The sequence below is a fragment of the Xiphophorus hellerii genome, chromosome 8 (genome assembly GCF_003331165.1).
Source record: "Xiphophorus hellerii strain 12219 chromosome 8, Xiphophorus_hellerii-4.1, whole genome shotgun sequence".
Classification (NCBI taxonomy): Eukaryota; Metazoa; Chordata; class Actinopteri; order Cyprinodontiformes; family Poeciliidae; genus Xiphophorus; species Xiphophorus hellerii.
In genome coordinates, this window is record NC_045679.1 from 13,553,978 (window position 1) to 13,568,288 (window position 14,311).

Genomic DNA, 14,311 nt, shown 5'->3' on the forward strand with positions numbered 1-14,311 from the left:
TAAAGAAGCTCCTGGTTGCTCATGTTGGTGAGAAATTATGGTTAAGGTCTTGATAAAACAAAACAAAAGCAAAAAGAAAAAGAAAAGAAAAAGAAAAATGCGCCGTCACTTTTACGGTAATAGTGACTGACTTGGCTTAAAAGAGTCTGTTATTTGGAGAATCCCGAAACACCACACGAGAATGCGGGGGAAAACAGACAGTATAAAACGCACACTGAGTCAGCTGGGATTCATTTCTTCACGCCTTCACAGTTCCTGGACGTTTTTTTACGCTGTTGTTACAAACTACTGACGTCGCACCTCAACTGCAAAGAGCTCGCCACGCTGATTAAAGAGGTTACGGTAGAAACTGCTTCTTCTACTCGTTGTTTATGGTAGGTCCTCCTTAGTAAAATATGTAATTTGGTCTTTATATCTATATTAAAAAAAGAAACAAGTTTAAATACTTATTTACAGCGTTTACTTACAATTTTACAATTTTTTTAAAACACAGTGAACACATAGTATGTAGTAATAATACTATTTGTGAAGTCCCTGATGAGCAACACGCCTCAACTTTATTCATATGACTGAGTTAAGTTAGATACAGCCATGCTGTGTGGGTGTATTACTTAAGGAGGAAGGACCTCCTCTTTATTAAAAGCGCTCGAAGAAATTATAGTATCATTTAGACGTGAAGGAAGAAGGAAGCAGCACATGAAAATACAAAAGGCTGATTGTATCAATCTGCAGGTAGGACAGCAGTTTGAGTAATACTCTGTTTTTAGCTTTCAAATTTTTGCTTTACTTAGCCACGATTAATAGTTGCAGGTACCTATTTTTATTATTCATATAGTCATACTACAGTAATACAAGGGGAATTTTTAAAGGTATATTTTCGAAAGTTTTTAAAAAAAACCTTTTGTCTCTCTATTTTAGTAGCTTAACTATAGCGTTAATTTAATGTATGTTTTGCCCCACGTTAAAAAAAATATTTTTAAAGGTTAGTTATTTGTTAGTACTACAATTTTAAAAAAAATTATTTTATATATATATATATATATATATTTTTTTTTTTTTACAAATCTCCTTTTATGGAAACTGCAAGCGTTTGTAAATTACTCCATGATAATTTATCTAGGTTTTTATGCTGTCTTGATAAGTCTGGACAAGTAGAGGATTTACATTTACATCGCAACTTGATTTTACTATTACAGTATTTTGAGTTTTCAAAAATAAAAAAGCAATGTTACCACCTGCTAATGGAATGCAGGTACCAACTTTTACCAACTGTGCTTTAAAAAAATCTGCGTTAACTGTCTGATAGTCCAGTCCTTATTTGATAAGTCAGAACGTTAGCTGAGACCCAAAACCAATTCCAGCATATGTTGTTAAGTCATTTGTGGAAGTCATAGGTGGTAAGCACTAAAAACGTCATACCGTTTCAGTGTTACTATTTTGTACAATAATTCGTAAAACAGATTCATGGCAAAACCAGACATGACATTTCACTGTGTGAAAATATTTTGCTGTTTCCATGAAGTTCTTAGTTGTGAATCATTCTGCCGAAGAAATATGATGTTATCTACAGCTGAACACACATTATTATATTTTTTTGTGGTTTCCTGATGTTATCTAAAATAGACATTTTGCAACAGTAAGAGCTTAGTCATACTTAGGTCGGTGATAAAAAAAAATGTATATCTTAGCATCATGTGTTGTTGATGATCTCAATGTCATGCACTGCAAAATTTTCAGCTGACCTTCATCTGCAAAGTGACTTGTGATTATCTGTGACCAAAAGTTTTCAATATTTTGTTTACACTTTTTATTCATTCTCAGATTTCAATGGACTTGGTCATTGTTGTAGCTCTTGTAGTTCTGCAAGTGTCCCTGCAGCCATCTCTTGCAGGTGGGTAGTAACTATATACTTGTGAAACATGAGGAATTTCTATTTCTATTTCAATTTTACACGCAAGCTAACTTAAATCTGCAAAGCAAGCTTGTTACTTAAATGAACCTGAGATTTAGTGTGTGTATGTTATGTATTTTGTGCAAGTTTATTCTAAAACATCTACTACACATTATTGTCTTGCAGCCTTGTTTACAGTGGAGGCAGAGCACACTTCATATAATTCTGAGTATGGAGGAAATGTTGTGATGGGCTGCAGGTTTTCTTCCAAACCAGCAAATTCTCAAAATGACCTCAAGGTTATCTGGCACTGGATGGACGGCAGTCCAGATCAGGAAGTGATACGGCTAGTAGGCAACTTGGAGAGCTCTTCTTCTTCAAAGTTCAAGGGTCGAGTGAAGCTTCTCACTGATGAACTGAAAAATAGCTGGGCAAAGATACAGGTACTTCTTTTCTTTTTATTTATTTACTTACTTAATATGAACAATACAAAACACACTGGTGTGTTTGTATTGGTATCTGGTCAATACAACACATTGGCATCTGGTCAATACAATACAAACACCAGTGTGTTTGTATTGTATTGACCAGATGAGTTCTAGTTTAAGCATTATGGCAAACATGCCATTTTTTAATGCCTGTCCACAAGAAGCTTTTCTCTGTATAAAAAGAAAAATAAAATGTTTCTGGCACCGAATCAGTTTCCGTTAACCAGAGTTTACATAACAATTGTCAGATGACTGATGAGACAGTTGGGTAATTTCTTTATGACATATGTTGCTTGCCTGTTTGAACTTGCCAACACATTTTATGCTGCCAAAAAATGAATGACTTTGAAGTTTGTTCGTTCTTAATCCTGTTAGGGCAATATGTGCATTAACAATATGCAACACAATTTTATGATTTGTTGTACTTTATTAAATGCTTGGAGACAGAAGTAGAAATGAAGTTATGATTCAAGTTCATTTGAAGTAGTTTGTCTTATGGTACATAATAATTTTTTTCCCTTCCATCTCACTTCAAAGATTTCAGATCTCAGGATCACTGACTCTGGGACGTATCAGTGTTTGGTTCAAACAACAGAAGGGACCGATTATAAAACTATAGCTTTGTCAGTTGGAGGTAAGATCACTCTTTGAGTCTGTTACGATGTGCATTTTTTGTTCATTACAGCAGAACTTTTGTTCCAGGAATGGTCTTGCTCAATGACTGTTGCACATGGTTATTTCTGGGCAGTTAAAAGTAAAACTAATTTTGAAAATGAAACTAAACCCATCACTGTTCAGTCTGATAGAGAAAAAGCTTGAGACCTTTTCAGATGCAGTTCCTTGCAGAGGTTTTCACATACCTAAAACATTTTTAGACTTTATTGGGATTTTGTTTGATCTTTTGAGACAATAAGTGCAAAAGTAGGCATGCACAGACTTTGACTTTAACAAACAAAAATGGGCAAAGTTTGACATCTACTTAGATCCAGTGCCTCCAAAACATAAATGTGCTTTAGTTTAAGCCAATCCATTATGTCTGAACCCAAACACAACATTTGAATTCTTATTTACATTATTTATTCTAATAAAATGTCGCTAATCTTAATTGTTTATTCTTTTCTAGCACCATATCACTCAGTCTCAAAACAGATTGAGAGGACAGCAGAGGGGGATAAATTGGTGTTAACCTGCCAGTCTGAGGGATACCCTCAGTCTCCTGTTGTGTGGCAGGATGGGCATCTGCAGAGTTACAGTTCCAACACCACAACTACAACAACGCCAGACGGTCTCATTAAAGTCGTCAGTCAGATTGAAGTCAGCTCTTCAGAGAAAACAAAATACACATGCAACTTTACAAAAGACCACTCGTCTGCAACATTTCACATTCCAGGTAAATTCTTAACATTTGTGAAGGTTTTTTTTTTTAATATAGTGCTCAAAGAACTTGCTTCAGAAAGGTACTAAATGGGAAAAGAATCAGTTCAAAGTTTAAATGTCATAGAAAATTTACTGACTCTGGAAATCAGCAAGAAATGATATCTTCTTCTTTGTGCTACTTCAGTTTCCTGTTTTGTTCGTGCTTTCCCCCCTTTTTTCACATCTTAAATGAACTCTCAGGCTCCCTCAAGTCGATATGAAAGCAAACTTATCTTTGCACCTACCTACAGTGGCAAAGAGATGCAAGAATTACCCCTTCTTTTTACTGCAACTGTAGGTGTTTTGGAACAATTCAACATCGTGTAGGGGTGCTGAGAAAAAAAATCTTTAGATTTTATTTATTTTTTGGCTATATGGTCTGCTTTTTAGGTTCACTGGAAAGTATATTCTAAAAGACTGGAGGTTAATTTTAGTCTTTAAGGGACAGAACTTGATCAGCTTAAAGCAGAGAGGATCCAGTATTCTTTAGGAAACGATGAAAATCAACAACAAAAACAGTAAAAGTAATCTGAAAAGATATTTTGATGCTCAGCACAAATACTGTTGCATAAGGCTAAACTATTTCTCCTTCACAGCGACTATTAGTTTTGCTTTTGCCCACTATAGGGAAGTCTGCTCCAATTTGTCTTTGGTAAATTTGGTTCTTTCCAAAGTGGTTTATAAAACCCATCTGTGGACATAAACAAAATGTTTGTCTGAGATTAATTTTATGTACGTTATTAAAGAGGTTGCTCTGTATTTTCTCTCTTACTACAGATGACATACCACTCCGTCAAGGAGAAAATGACATCCTCATCGTTGTTTTGTGTGTAGGATTAGTATTGACTGCCATTGGTCTTGGAGTGGTTGTTTACCGACGCCGAAAAGGTAACTGCCTGCTTATTCAATTAAACACAGAACCAAAACTTAATGTCATTTGTTAGTATTTTTGGCAACATTATACTGTCCAAAAATGATCAATTTGTAAAGAAAGATGAAGTCACGTATGTCCCAGTTAAGGTTTTCAGTCCCTGATACCAACCCAAGTCATTTAGGAAAGGCATTTATTGATGCCAAGTCCCGGTCGGATACTTTGTTAGAAATAAAGCTGGTGCTTGAAAATTGGTTGGGGGGATTATGGTTGTGTATGAAAAGCAAATTCAGCACTGATATTTTTGTGCTAAACTCTTTCAGAGATCCACCAACCATTGCAAGAAAAACACTTTCCTTAGCAAAATACAATATTGAATAAATACAGGAAGTGTGGATGTATTTTAGCAGCTCACTGCAGCATCAAGAAATATAAGCTCAAACCATTTCAGTTAAGAAAAAGTAAGACAGCAACTTGGAGCTGTTGTATTGCATATGTACAATCTTATCTCAGAAGGACTTGCATCACACAAGTGCTCTTTGGTTTGATAAGTTCACATTGGTACTCATTGCTTATATGTAGGTGTTAGAAGTGGTGATAGTACAGGGGTTGTTTGGTGTCTACAACGTGGGTCAACATGGGTCATCCATCCATCCATCCATCCCTCAATCTTGTATTGGTCGTGGGCTGTGGGTTTTTTCTCAGGACTACTACATCCTACCACAGTTTTTTGTTTGTTTTGCAGCTTAGTGAACAATTGCAGCCTGTATTTAAAATGTCATCACTAAAACTTTTTAATTTGTTGGTTTGCAATGCTACTACCTGAAAAACAAATCTACTAAAAATCAGACAATATAAATAGCAATATAAATCATTACCAGCAGCATATTGTACAGTGTTTAGATTTTGTTAATAAGCATTTGTACATATATTACTTCACCATATAATTCTGACCACTTAAGTTTCAGATTACTATACAGTTACTGAATAAAGTATTTGAGAAAATTGGAATATTCTTCTGTAGAGTAACATTTACTTCTAAGGAAGCATCAGTGTGTGAAACAAGCCAAATCTGAAAAAATAGCTAAGAATTTTCCACATTTGGCAATGTTAAATGACTTTGTCAACATAGATAAGTTGAGAAAGAAAGTAAAACAAAATTGATGCACAGATGAATCTAGAAGAGATGCATAACAGACCAGTGGGAAAGGGAAGCATCACTTGAGACTGACTTTCACTTTGGTTCTTTATTTAGCTTTGTAACTTGCTGCATTGCTAGAAAATTCTGGAGTGTCTCTCATGTTTTTAGTGTTTGACCTAAAAGCTCAAACAGTCTGACATTACTGTCTGTGCAGTTCACAGCATGTTTTATATCCTTCCTGTTCTGGAGCCAAGCCAGAACAGGAAGCAACAGAACTTTAGTTCTGTTGCTAAAGAGACTAAAAAAATAAAGGCTTTGTGGTAAAATCAACAACAATAACACATTATTTCAATCAGAAACATAAATCTAGGTTTTTTTATGTATGGCAATGGCAATGCAATTTCCACTTGAAAGAGGAAGTGTTTCTCAAAATGTTTTTGACGATCTCATGTTTGATTTAGTACCGTACCTTTTGTCATTTTAATTTAGTGGAATTTCACCAGCATGTGACATTTTGTTTATACTAGTCATGTGAGCATGACTTTGCTTTTTTTTTTGTTGAAGTTGAGGACTTCATGAATCTGCCTGGAATCACCCTGCTTGGTTTTGCCAAAAGGGGAAATTCACAGCTATTTGTGAATGCGTAGGTGCTTTTTTGCTCCAGCGCTTGTTCGCCTTTTCATCCAAACTAACACCCTCTTCCCTTGTACACTTATTACACACACTTTCAGATAAACGAACAGGCTAATTTGACAAGAAATCCTGTTTGAGTTACGGGTATAGAAATCTCTGGGTGACTATAGTCAGGAAACGTCAGCAAAAGTCAGATACTTACTTCTTGTAAGTATCGCATTCTGAGCGATACTTACAAGAATATTGTTTTCACACAAAGACTGAGTGTTAACTATGTAAATAAGAGACGGAAAGAAAAATGAAGTCATAATGCTCTTGTAATAACACCTTAACATTATCATCCATCATCCTCCACATTTGTTGGTGTCACTATAAAAGTGTAAAAAATCTTAAAATAATCTATCTTTTTGCAGTTGAATACGCTCACAAACAAAAATAGTAGAAGAATCCAAACTTTAACTTCAATATTGAGTTGGAAGAAAAAAAATCCCAAATTAAGAAATTATTATTGTTTTAAAAGACACTATGGCTTTTTTCTTGCAGCCATTTCTTAATTTCTGCTTAACATAAGTACAAGTACTTGTCTTTCCCTCTTTGCTTAGTAGAAAGAGAAATTGGCCCCTTTGTCACATATTTGTACCTCAAAGTAAGAGGAGGTCTTGTTATAGTTCCTAAATACTCTCATCCACATTGCAAAGGAAATGGTTATAGTAAATATGATTCAGCTACATTTAATTGTATTGTTAAGATTACAAATAAGTGTGGAAACCAATATTTTTATTAGTTACTTAATGTTTGGATTTTTCCTAAAATTTCATTGTGAGATTATTATAATGCAAAGAAAGATCATTTAATCATCTTTACTAAGGTTAGCATAAAATCTTTTGAAAAGTGCTGCATTTTGTTCCTAAACTTCAAATTCCAAATCATTAAATGTGTTGCAAGAGAAATGAATAGAAAGCATACTGTAAAGCATTAATTTAAAGCTAATATGTCTTATTCCAATGTAAATGTGCTGTGTTTTGCTTTTAGAGGCAGACAGACCATCCACTATTCTTTTCTTTGTATTCATGCTTTTATATATTTTTTATCTAACATTTTGTATCAACACACTAAATCAAAGGTCCCCTTGTTTTATAGATATCAGAACTCCCAGGACCCATAGCTGCCTGGCTGGTGATGTGGAGTCCATGTCTGCAGCTGCCTGTAAGTCTGAACAGCTCCATTCTTCTGTACCGAACAACAACGTTACTATCTTTGAAAGCACCATTTAACAGCTACAAAAAAAAGTCCATTGAAGTCAAATCATTGATATATTAGGCCTCTTCTATGTTTACACTTGTCATGATTAAATTAGTTGGTAATTATTAACTCTGGAACTGATTAGCTAAGGTGTTAAATAAGTCCCCTGTTTTCCTGATAATGTTCATTTTCCCTCAGGCCTACAGAAAGACAAAGGAAACGAAGTTGAGGAAATAGTTATTGCTGAAGGTAAGACGTGACGCTGAGTTACGATACTGTTGTGTTGTTTGATATCTGTCTCTTGTTGTCCACAGTGATATGATCCTCTACTATCATCACTGCCTTTAGGTTCCAGTAAAAGTCTTTAGAATAGAAAACAACTATCTAAAAAAAAAGAAGAAAGAAATGAAGTTGAAATACTGCGCTAAATGCATAAAATAAAAGAATGCTTACTTATGTAGGAAACTACATTAGTAAGCTACTAGACAAATTCACCCATTTTGGACACAATAATATAAAATTATATGTTCAAGAAGGAAGTAAAAGAAGAACATTGTTTCTTTTAGCATTCTCTTTCAACGAGTTTGTTTTTTGCTGCACGTCCCACAGAGGAAAATCTGAGATCGCATCTGAAAGCTCGTTACTCCGAGTTTTATCTCACTACAAAAAAACGAGACGCCTCTGTGATAGTTTCGCTGCCTTTCAGGCTGCAAAACAAGTGAGTCAGAGACAGTTTTCCAATCCCATTGAAAAAAATAGCAGACTCCTCTTCCTTTTTAATCTCATTTACAGGAAGCCCAATAATTTAACTGCATGAAATTAAAACGATTCCAAGGTCAACTGATTCTTTCAACCCATACATTGTAGCTACGCAAGTGCACTAATTTCTTACCCATAGACAAATAATTTCATACTTGTTAACTCAAACCAATATTTTTTCTGTTAGGTATTTTTTGCAAATTATGCAGATGTTCAAATTTTGCTCATATTTTGCTCATATTTCAATAATTTTTAAGGATTTTACTTATATTTTACTCATCCAGGTGACACAGTTCAAGGACTTCAAAGCATATGAACACACAAACAGCATATTTTTTTCCCCTTGCAACATATGTCACTTTTGAGAAATCTGAGGTGTACCACATGGCTCACTGTTAGGACTTTTCTTTTTTTTTCTACTGGCAGTATTTACATTAGTGTTATGAAACTAAGAGTTTGTACTGATGCCTTCAGCTAATAATGTTATATGGTTCAGAATTACAGAGCTTCTTTTCATTTTCAGGGAAGGGATGTCAGTGAGACTCCAGGATCTATTCGCAAATACCGGTGAAGTCTTGTTACCTGAGGGAGGGACTTCCTGGAAGTGGGAAAACAACTGTAGCTGACATCCTGCTCTCATCTTGGACTAATGCTGCTTCTAATTTCCTTGATGCCAGCTTTTTGGATCTTCTTATGTATGTCAACTGCACCACCTGGAAGGTGACTTGTTCCAGGAAGCAAGAATGCGGCTCTATCTTGGTGGAAAAGATATCAGCGGAGAAGTTGAGGACTATTCTGTCCCAGTCCAACAAGACTCTGCTGCGATTGGATAAAGAAGGGAGCCACTTTTTCATGAGACTTTGAGGAGGTTTCTAAGTGAAAGAGGATCTTATAGAGCATTAGTCACATCCTTTGCATGTGACTGCCCTGTTCTTGAGCAAGATCTGAAGACAAGAGGGACACTGAAGTGTCAAGAACAATCTACAAAGTACTGAGGACACAGAGGCGTTGAACAAAAAACATGTTGCATTTTTTAAGAAATGATAGTATGTATAGTTTTTTAAAGCCCAAATATGCTGCAAAGTAAACACATTTTAAATTTATGTGCAATAAATATAGATTTTTGTATTTTTATAATTTGTCTTTGTTGTCTACTTAATTAAAGAGATTACATTTCACACATTGGTTTATTTCAAGAGACGACTTCTTAACATTTCTCGAAATGCTGCCAGGGGAAATTTGAGCTCCGTCCTTTTGTGCAATAGTGAAGACATGCAATATTGGTCTCAGACTCTTTCATTTTTAAACAATTTGATAACTCAAGCATACTTTGAACTCAAGCATACTTTGAACTCAAGCATACTTTGAGACTTTGTGCAGGTTTCAGTTCTTTGTACGTGCATGAGAAAAAGAAAGGTCTTGATTTAGATCAGTTGCTGGATTGCAAGCGAAGCAGCAACAGCTTCTCTAATATCAGTGAAGATGAGGAAGTGCAATGACTTTACTGGCAAGAGACTTGACTTGTTACAGTAACATTTAGTTTAAAATAAAACTTTATTTTGACATCATCTTTTTCAGAAAAGTTAATGGACTTTTTTCTGAGATTATGAGTAATTCAGGGTATTGGCCAAGAAACTTCTGGTTTACATTGCTGTAAAAAACGTTCATTCCTCTTCTGCTGTTACATATTTTGTCACATTTCAACCACATAGTTCAATGTTTTATTGGGATTTTATGTGATTGACTAGCTCAAACCTGAAAATTGTGTATTGTATTCATCTACCAAAGTCTGCAATCTTCTTTAACTACGACTGCAGCGGCAAGTGTTTTGTGCTATATTGCTACCAGCTTTGCACATGTAAAAACTGAAAGTTGTGCCCGTTCTTTTTAAAATAGCTCAAGCTCTTGTGCCTTCCACCAAAGCCTCAGGTCTTTTGCAGCCTCTAAGTTTTCTTTTAGGATTGACCTGTCATCATCTACATCTTTCCTTTCCCTGCTAAAGAAAAGTATCCCCTCTGTATAATACTGCCACCACCATGTTTCACCATTGCAATGATGTGTCATAGAGATGCATCATATTATTCTTCCATCTCCTTTACCATTTTGAATTTAGGCCAAAAAGTTGGCCTTCTTTCTACAGTTGTTTTCTTCTTGCCACTCTTTTGTGAAGACGCTTCAAGTTTTTATGAGTAAAATTTTTGCATAACCACTTCACTCCACTTCACAAATAAGCATTTCTTTGCTTGGTCTATTACATAAAATCCTAATACAATATATTAAGGCTTGTGGTTAAGACTAGATTTGAGAAGTAGTGTAAAAATGCTTGCAAGGGCTACTTGCTACTTTTCATTAACTCTCAGGAGACTAAATGGCTGAATCTAAGTTTTAGTATTTTAAGTTGTGTCTGTGTGGACACACCTTAAACTGCTGTAACCGGCACATATCGTGTTGTTTTCTTTATGAAGCATAAATGGAGAAGTTAAATACCAACCACAGATAGCGACCCTGAAGTTCCTGTGGTTGACATGTAACAGTGACATAAATTTGCACATGTTGTTGCATTTTCATAAGAAATTATTAATGCATCAGATAAAAATGCACAGCTGCAGGAGCAGTCAAAGTCAACGACGAACATGATTGGATGTCAAACCTAATTTGAAAGATTGCAATGGTTATTAAAGTTTTGTCTTTTGTTACATATGTAAGAGCTTATTGTAAAGTTTAAAGCTTCCACTTCAACTTACAGAGTTTAGAAAATTGTGGCGGATTCCTCATGCATGGCAGCAAATACTGAATCTGCAGAAAGAATTCACAACCTCTGGTCTTTTTACATTTGTCATTAGGCCTTTTTGTTACTGTGACCTAAAACCACAACTTAAACACATTTCCTGTTCCTGGAACATTGAAATAACAAGCGATTAAGGTTAAGATGATCTTATCTCAAAATGCCTATGGTAAAAAAAGAAACTGGACCAGTTGCTAGAAAGACAATTGTACAATCTGTCAGTTTTATTGTTGTGTTTTTTTTAGCCCGTTAGTTGGAAAACACTTCCTTGTGCCCTGTTTTTATTTTATTCTGTCTGCCTGGATAAATAGGTGAATTCCTTATCCAACCACATGCAATATGAATAATGTCCCTCACTACCTGTCCCCTGCTTGGTTGTTTTTTTAATAGGATTTCTTCCTGAAAAGACTTTTTGCTCAGCTCCATGAAAAAAGAGACAGGAATTCCTCTGATGTTCATAAAGGAATCACCAGATCAGTGGTGGGAAGTAACGAAGTACAAGTACTTCGTTACTGTACTTAAGTACAATTTTCATGTATCTGTACTTTACTTAAGTAGATTTAATAATGGGTACTTTCTACTTTTACTCCACTACATTTTACAGTAAGTATCTGTACTTTCTACTTCACTACATTTCTACAAAAGTGTCGCGTTACTCGTTACATCCAAGTCGCACTGCTCTCTTTTTGTCCGTTAAAATATGAAGTTCAGGGACTTTAAGGTGGCGCCGTAAAATCCAAGCAATAACGTGACTTAGTGTCTGTTGTCACCCATCGCCTCCCCCTTTAAGCTCCAGACATGCGCAGTGGTTTCCTCTGAGCGGGAGAAGATGTCTAACTAATCGATAGTAGCTGCATAAATTATAAGATATGACGACATGTAAAACCAGCAGCGCTTCGCTTTCACAGACGGTGGGACTTTGTCCAACTTTTAGCGTCACTTGGAAGGAAAGCTTAAAGAAAGGTAAGATCTGTGGACGTGATGCTAGCAAAGCTAGCTGTACTGAGACACATGTTGCATCTGCGATGAAAAAAAGTTGTCACTCATGCGCTGAATTATTGTGTGGATTCAGGAACGATCCGATTCTTCTGGACGGATCTTTACTAAGGTTGATGGGACTGAAGCCTCACTGAGAGCCGTTCTTTGTTCTTGTATACACTGCAATAGCTATATATAGCTATATATATATATATATATATATATATATATATATATATATATATATATATATATATATATATATATATACACACACACACACATTTATTTAATTGCCGAATAAGTAAAAGTTGAACGTATGAACACAGAGCATGCTCATTGATTGATTTTGTCTCCTGTCATGGTGGCAAACATGCAGTGGGAGGGAGGATGAGAACAGTCATGGTGCTCCTTCTGCTTGTTGCGCCGTTGGACAGTGTTCATAGTGTTGTTGTAATGTTACAATTACAACTGTAATTGTAACATAGCAATTACAGTTAATTGCTATGTTTCATGGTTTAATGGTGCAGACAGTTGTGGTTTCTGACATAGGCAATATGGGCAACCGCCCAGGGCGTTATTTTTATAGGGATGGCAGGCGACCTCTGCGGATTGTAGCACAGCGATGAAAGCAAAACAGAATGAAATGAGTTGTAATTGATACTGGTTAAATATATTTCAGCTCTAAGTATTTATATCTAGGTGTTTTTATGGAAATGTGGATCTTTCAGATCAATCTGAGAACCAATTTTGATAGGTGCACTTCATTTTATTGTGTCATGTAGCGCAGGGCGCTGGTCTTGGTCTCGTGTTCAGTGGTCTTGACTACAACTCTGCTACGTGGCTCCTCGATTGCATGTCTTCCCCCCCACACCTTCGTTCCATCCCCTTTCAGTTGGATTTCTTTCTAAATAAATGTCACTAATGAAGTTCATGCTACGTTAGGACAGGAAATAAGATGTTTCCATCCCTGAAATTATGATGCATAGAATCACATATCTAAGTCTAAACTCTTACAGAGAATAAACACAATAAGAACATGTTTAATCTGTGACATTGTTTATTAAAATGGCACATTTATGATGTATTCAAATTAAATACTATCGGCACACTTAATGATATTAGCGATTAGGTTATGTATTCAGCAAGTACTTTTACTTTTAATACTTAAGTATTTTTAAAAGCCAGTACTTTTTTACTTTTACTTAAGTAAAATGTTAATGTGGTACTTTGACTTTTACTTGAGTACATTTTTGCCTGTGTATTTGTACTTTTACTTAAGTACATTTTTTGAGTACTTTCTCCACCACTGCACCAGATTGTTATCAAATCATAAACTTCAGAAGCCAATATGGGAACTGTGGTAATTTACAGCGACATACTGTAATTTGTCTCAGCAACCTTGTCAAAAAAAAACAAAACAAACAAAAAAAAAACTCCCACATTTATCATCATTCATTGATAGGCCTCTGTGGGATTTGCTATATGTGTCATCCTTATTAAGAAATCTGGGTTCAGGAAGCAATGCATCATTTGGAAACTCCCATTACAGTTGGTACTACAGCCCCTTTTGAGTACTGGTATTTTTGAGGAAATCTGCATGTATTTTATGACATCACTTTTGTTCTATCTAACAAAAGGCAGATAGAACAAGACAGAATCTATAAAATCAAACATGTGTGACACAATCATAACTGAGCTGAAAGTTTGCCACACAGTGAGACACGGGGGGACGAACCCCCATGACACATTTGTGAACCTTTTGTTTTTCTATATTTTTGGTCAACATTCAGTCTCGCAGCTTTAAAATGAACCTGCTATAAAATGACAGACTTACAAAATCAGCAGAAGATTAAAATATTATTTTATTTTTTATTATTATGTGTCTAAGCATTTTACAAGCAACACGATTAATATAGTTTACAGTAATACTGCATATTGTATCATAACATAGTTTCATTTGTATCTTAATAATGTAAAGTACCAAAGGTGTTGTAGCAATCTTAAAAATTCTGGATTGTGCAAGAAAGGCTTCCTCTATTTTTTAACATTGTTTCCCATCATAAAAACCTCAGATCTACTGAATATGAGTTTCGATTGCAACAGT

The 14,311-nt window shown here is 35.3% G+C and overlaps 1 protein-coding gene across 2 annotated transcripts; it reads left to right on the plus strand.

Moving 5' to 3' along the window:
* The first annotated feature begins 222 nt into the window (after positions 1–222).
* LOC116725109 (programmed cell death 1 ligand 1) lies at positions 223–9,107 on the plus strand. Of its 2 annotated transcripts, none has more exons than XM_032571006.1 (9): positions 223–374; positions 1,822–1,891; positions 2,078–2,334; positions 2,917–3,013; positions 3,503–3,769; positions 4,573–4,683; positions 7,581–7,646; positions 7,881–7,931; positions 8,965–9,107. In XM_032571006.1, the coding sequence occupies exons 1-9, from the start codon at positions 372–374 to the stop codon at positions 8,979–8,981; spliced, it is 939 nt and encodes a 312-aa protein (XP_032426897.1). In that variant the 5' UTR covers positions 223–371; the 3' UTR covers positions 8,982–9,107. The 2 variants fall into 2 exon arrangements, with proteins under 2 accessions (XP_032426897.1, XP_032426896.1); XM_032571005.1 differs by lacking the exon at positions 223–374 and adding an exon at positions 635–732.
* Positions 9,108–14,311: the final 5,204 nt, after the last annotated feature.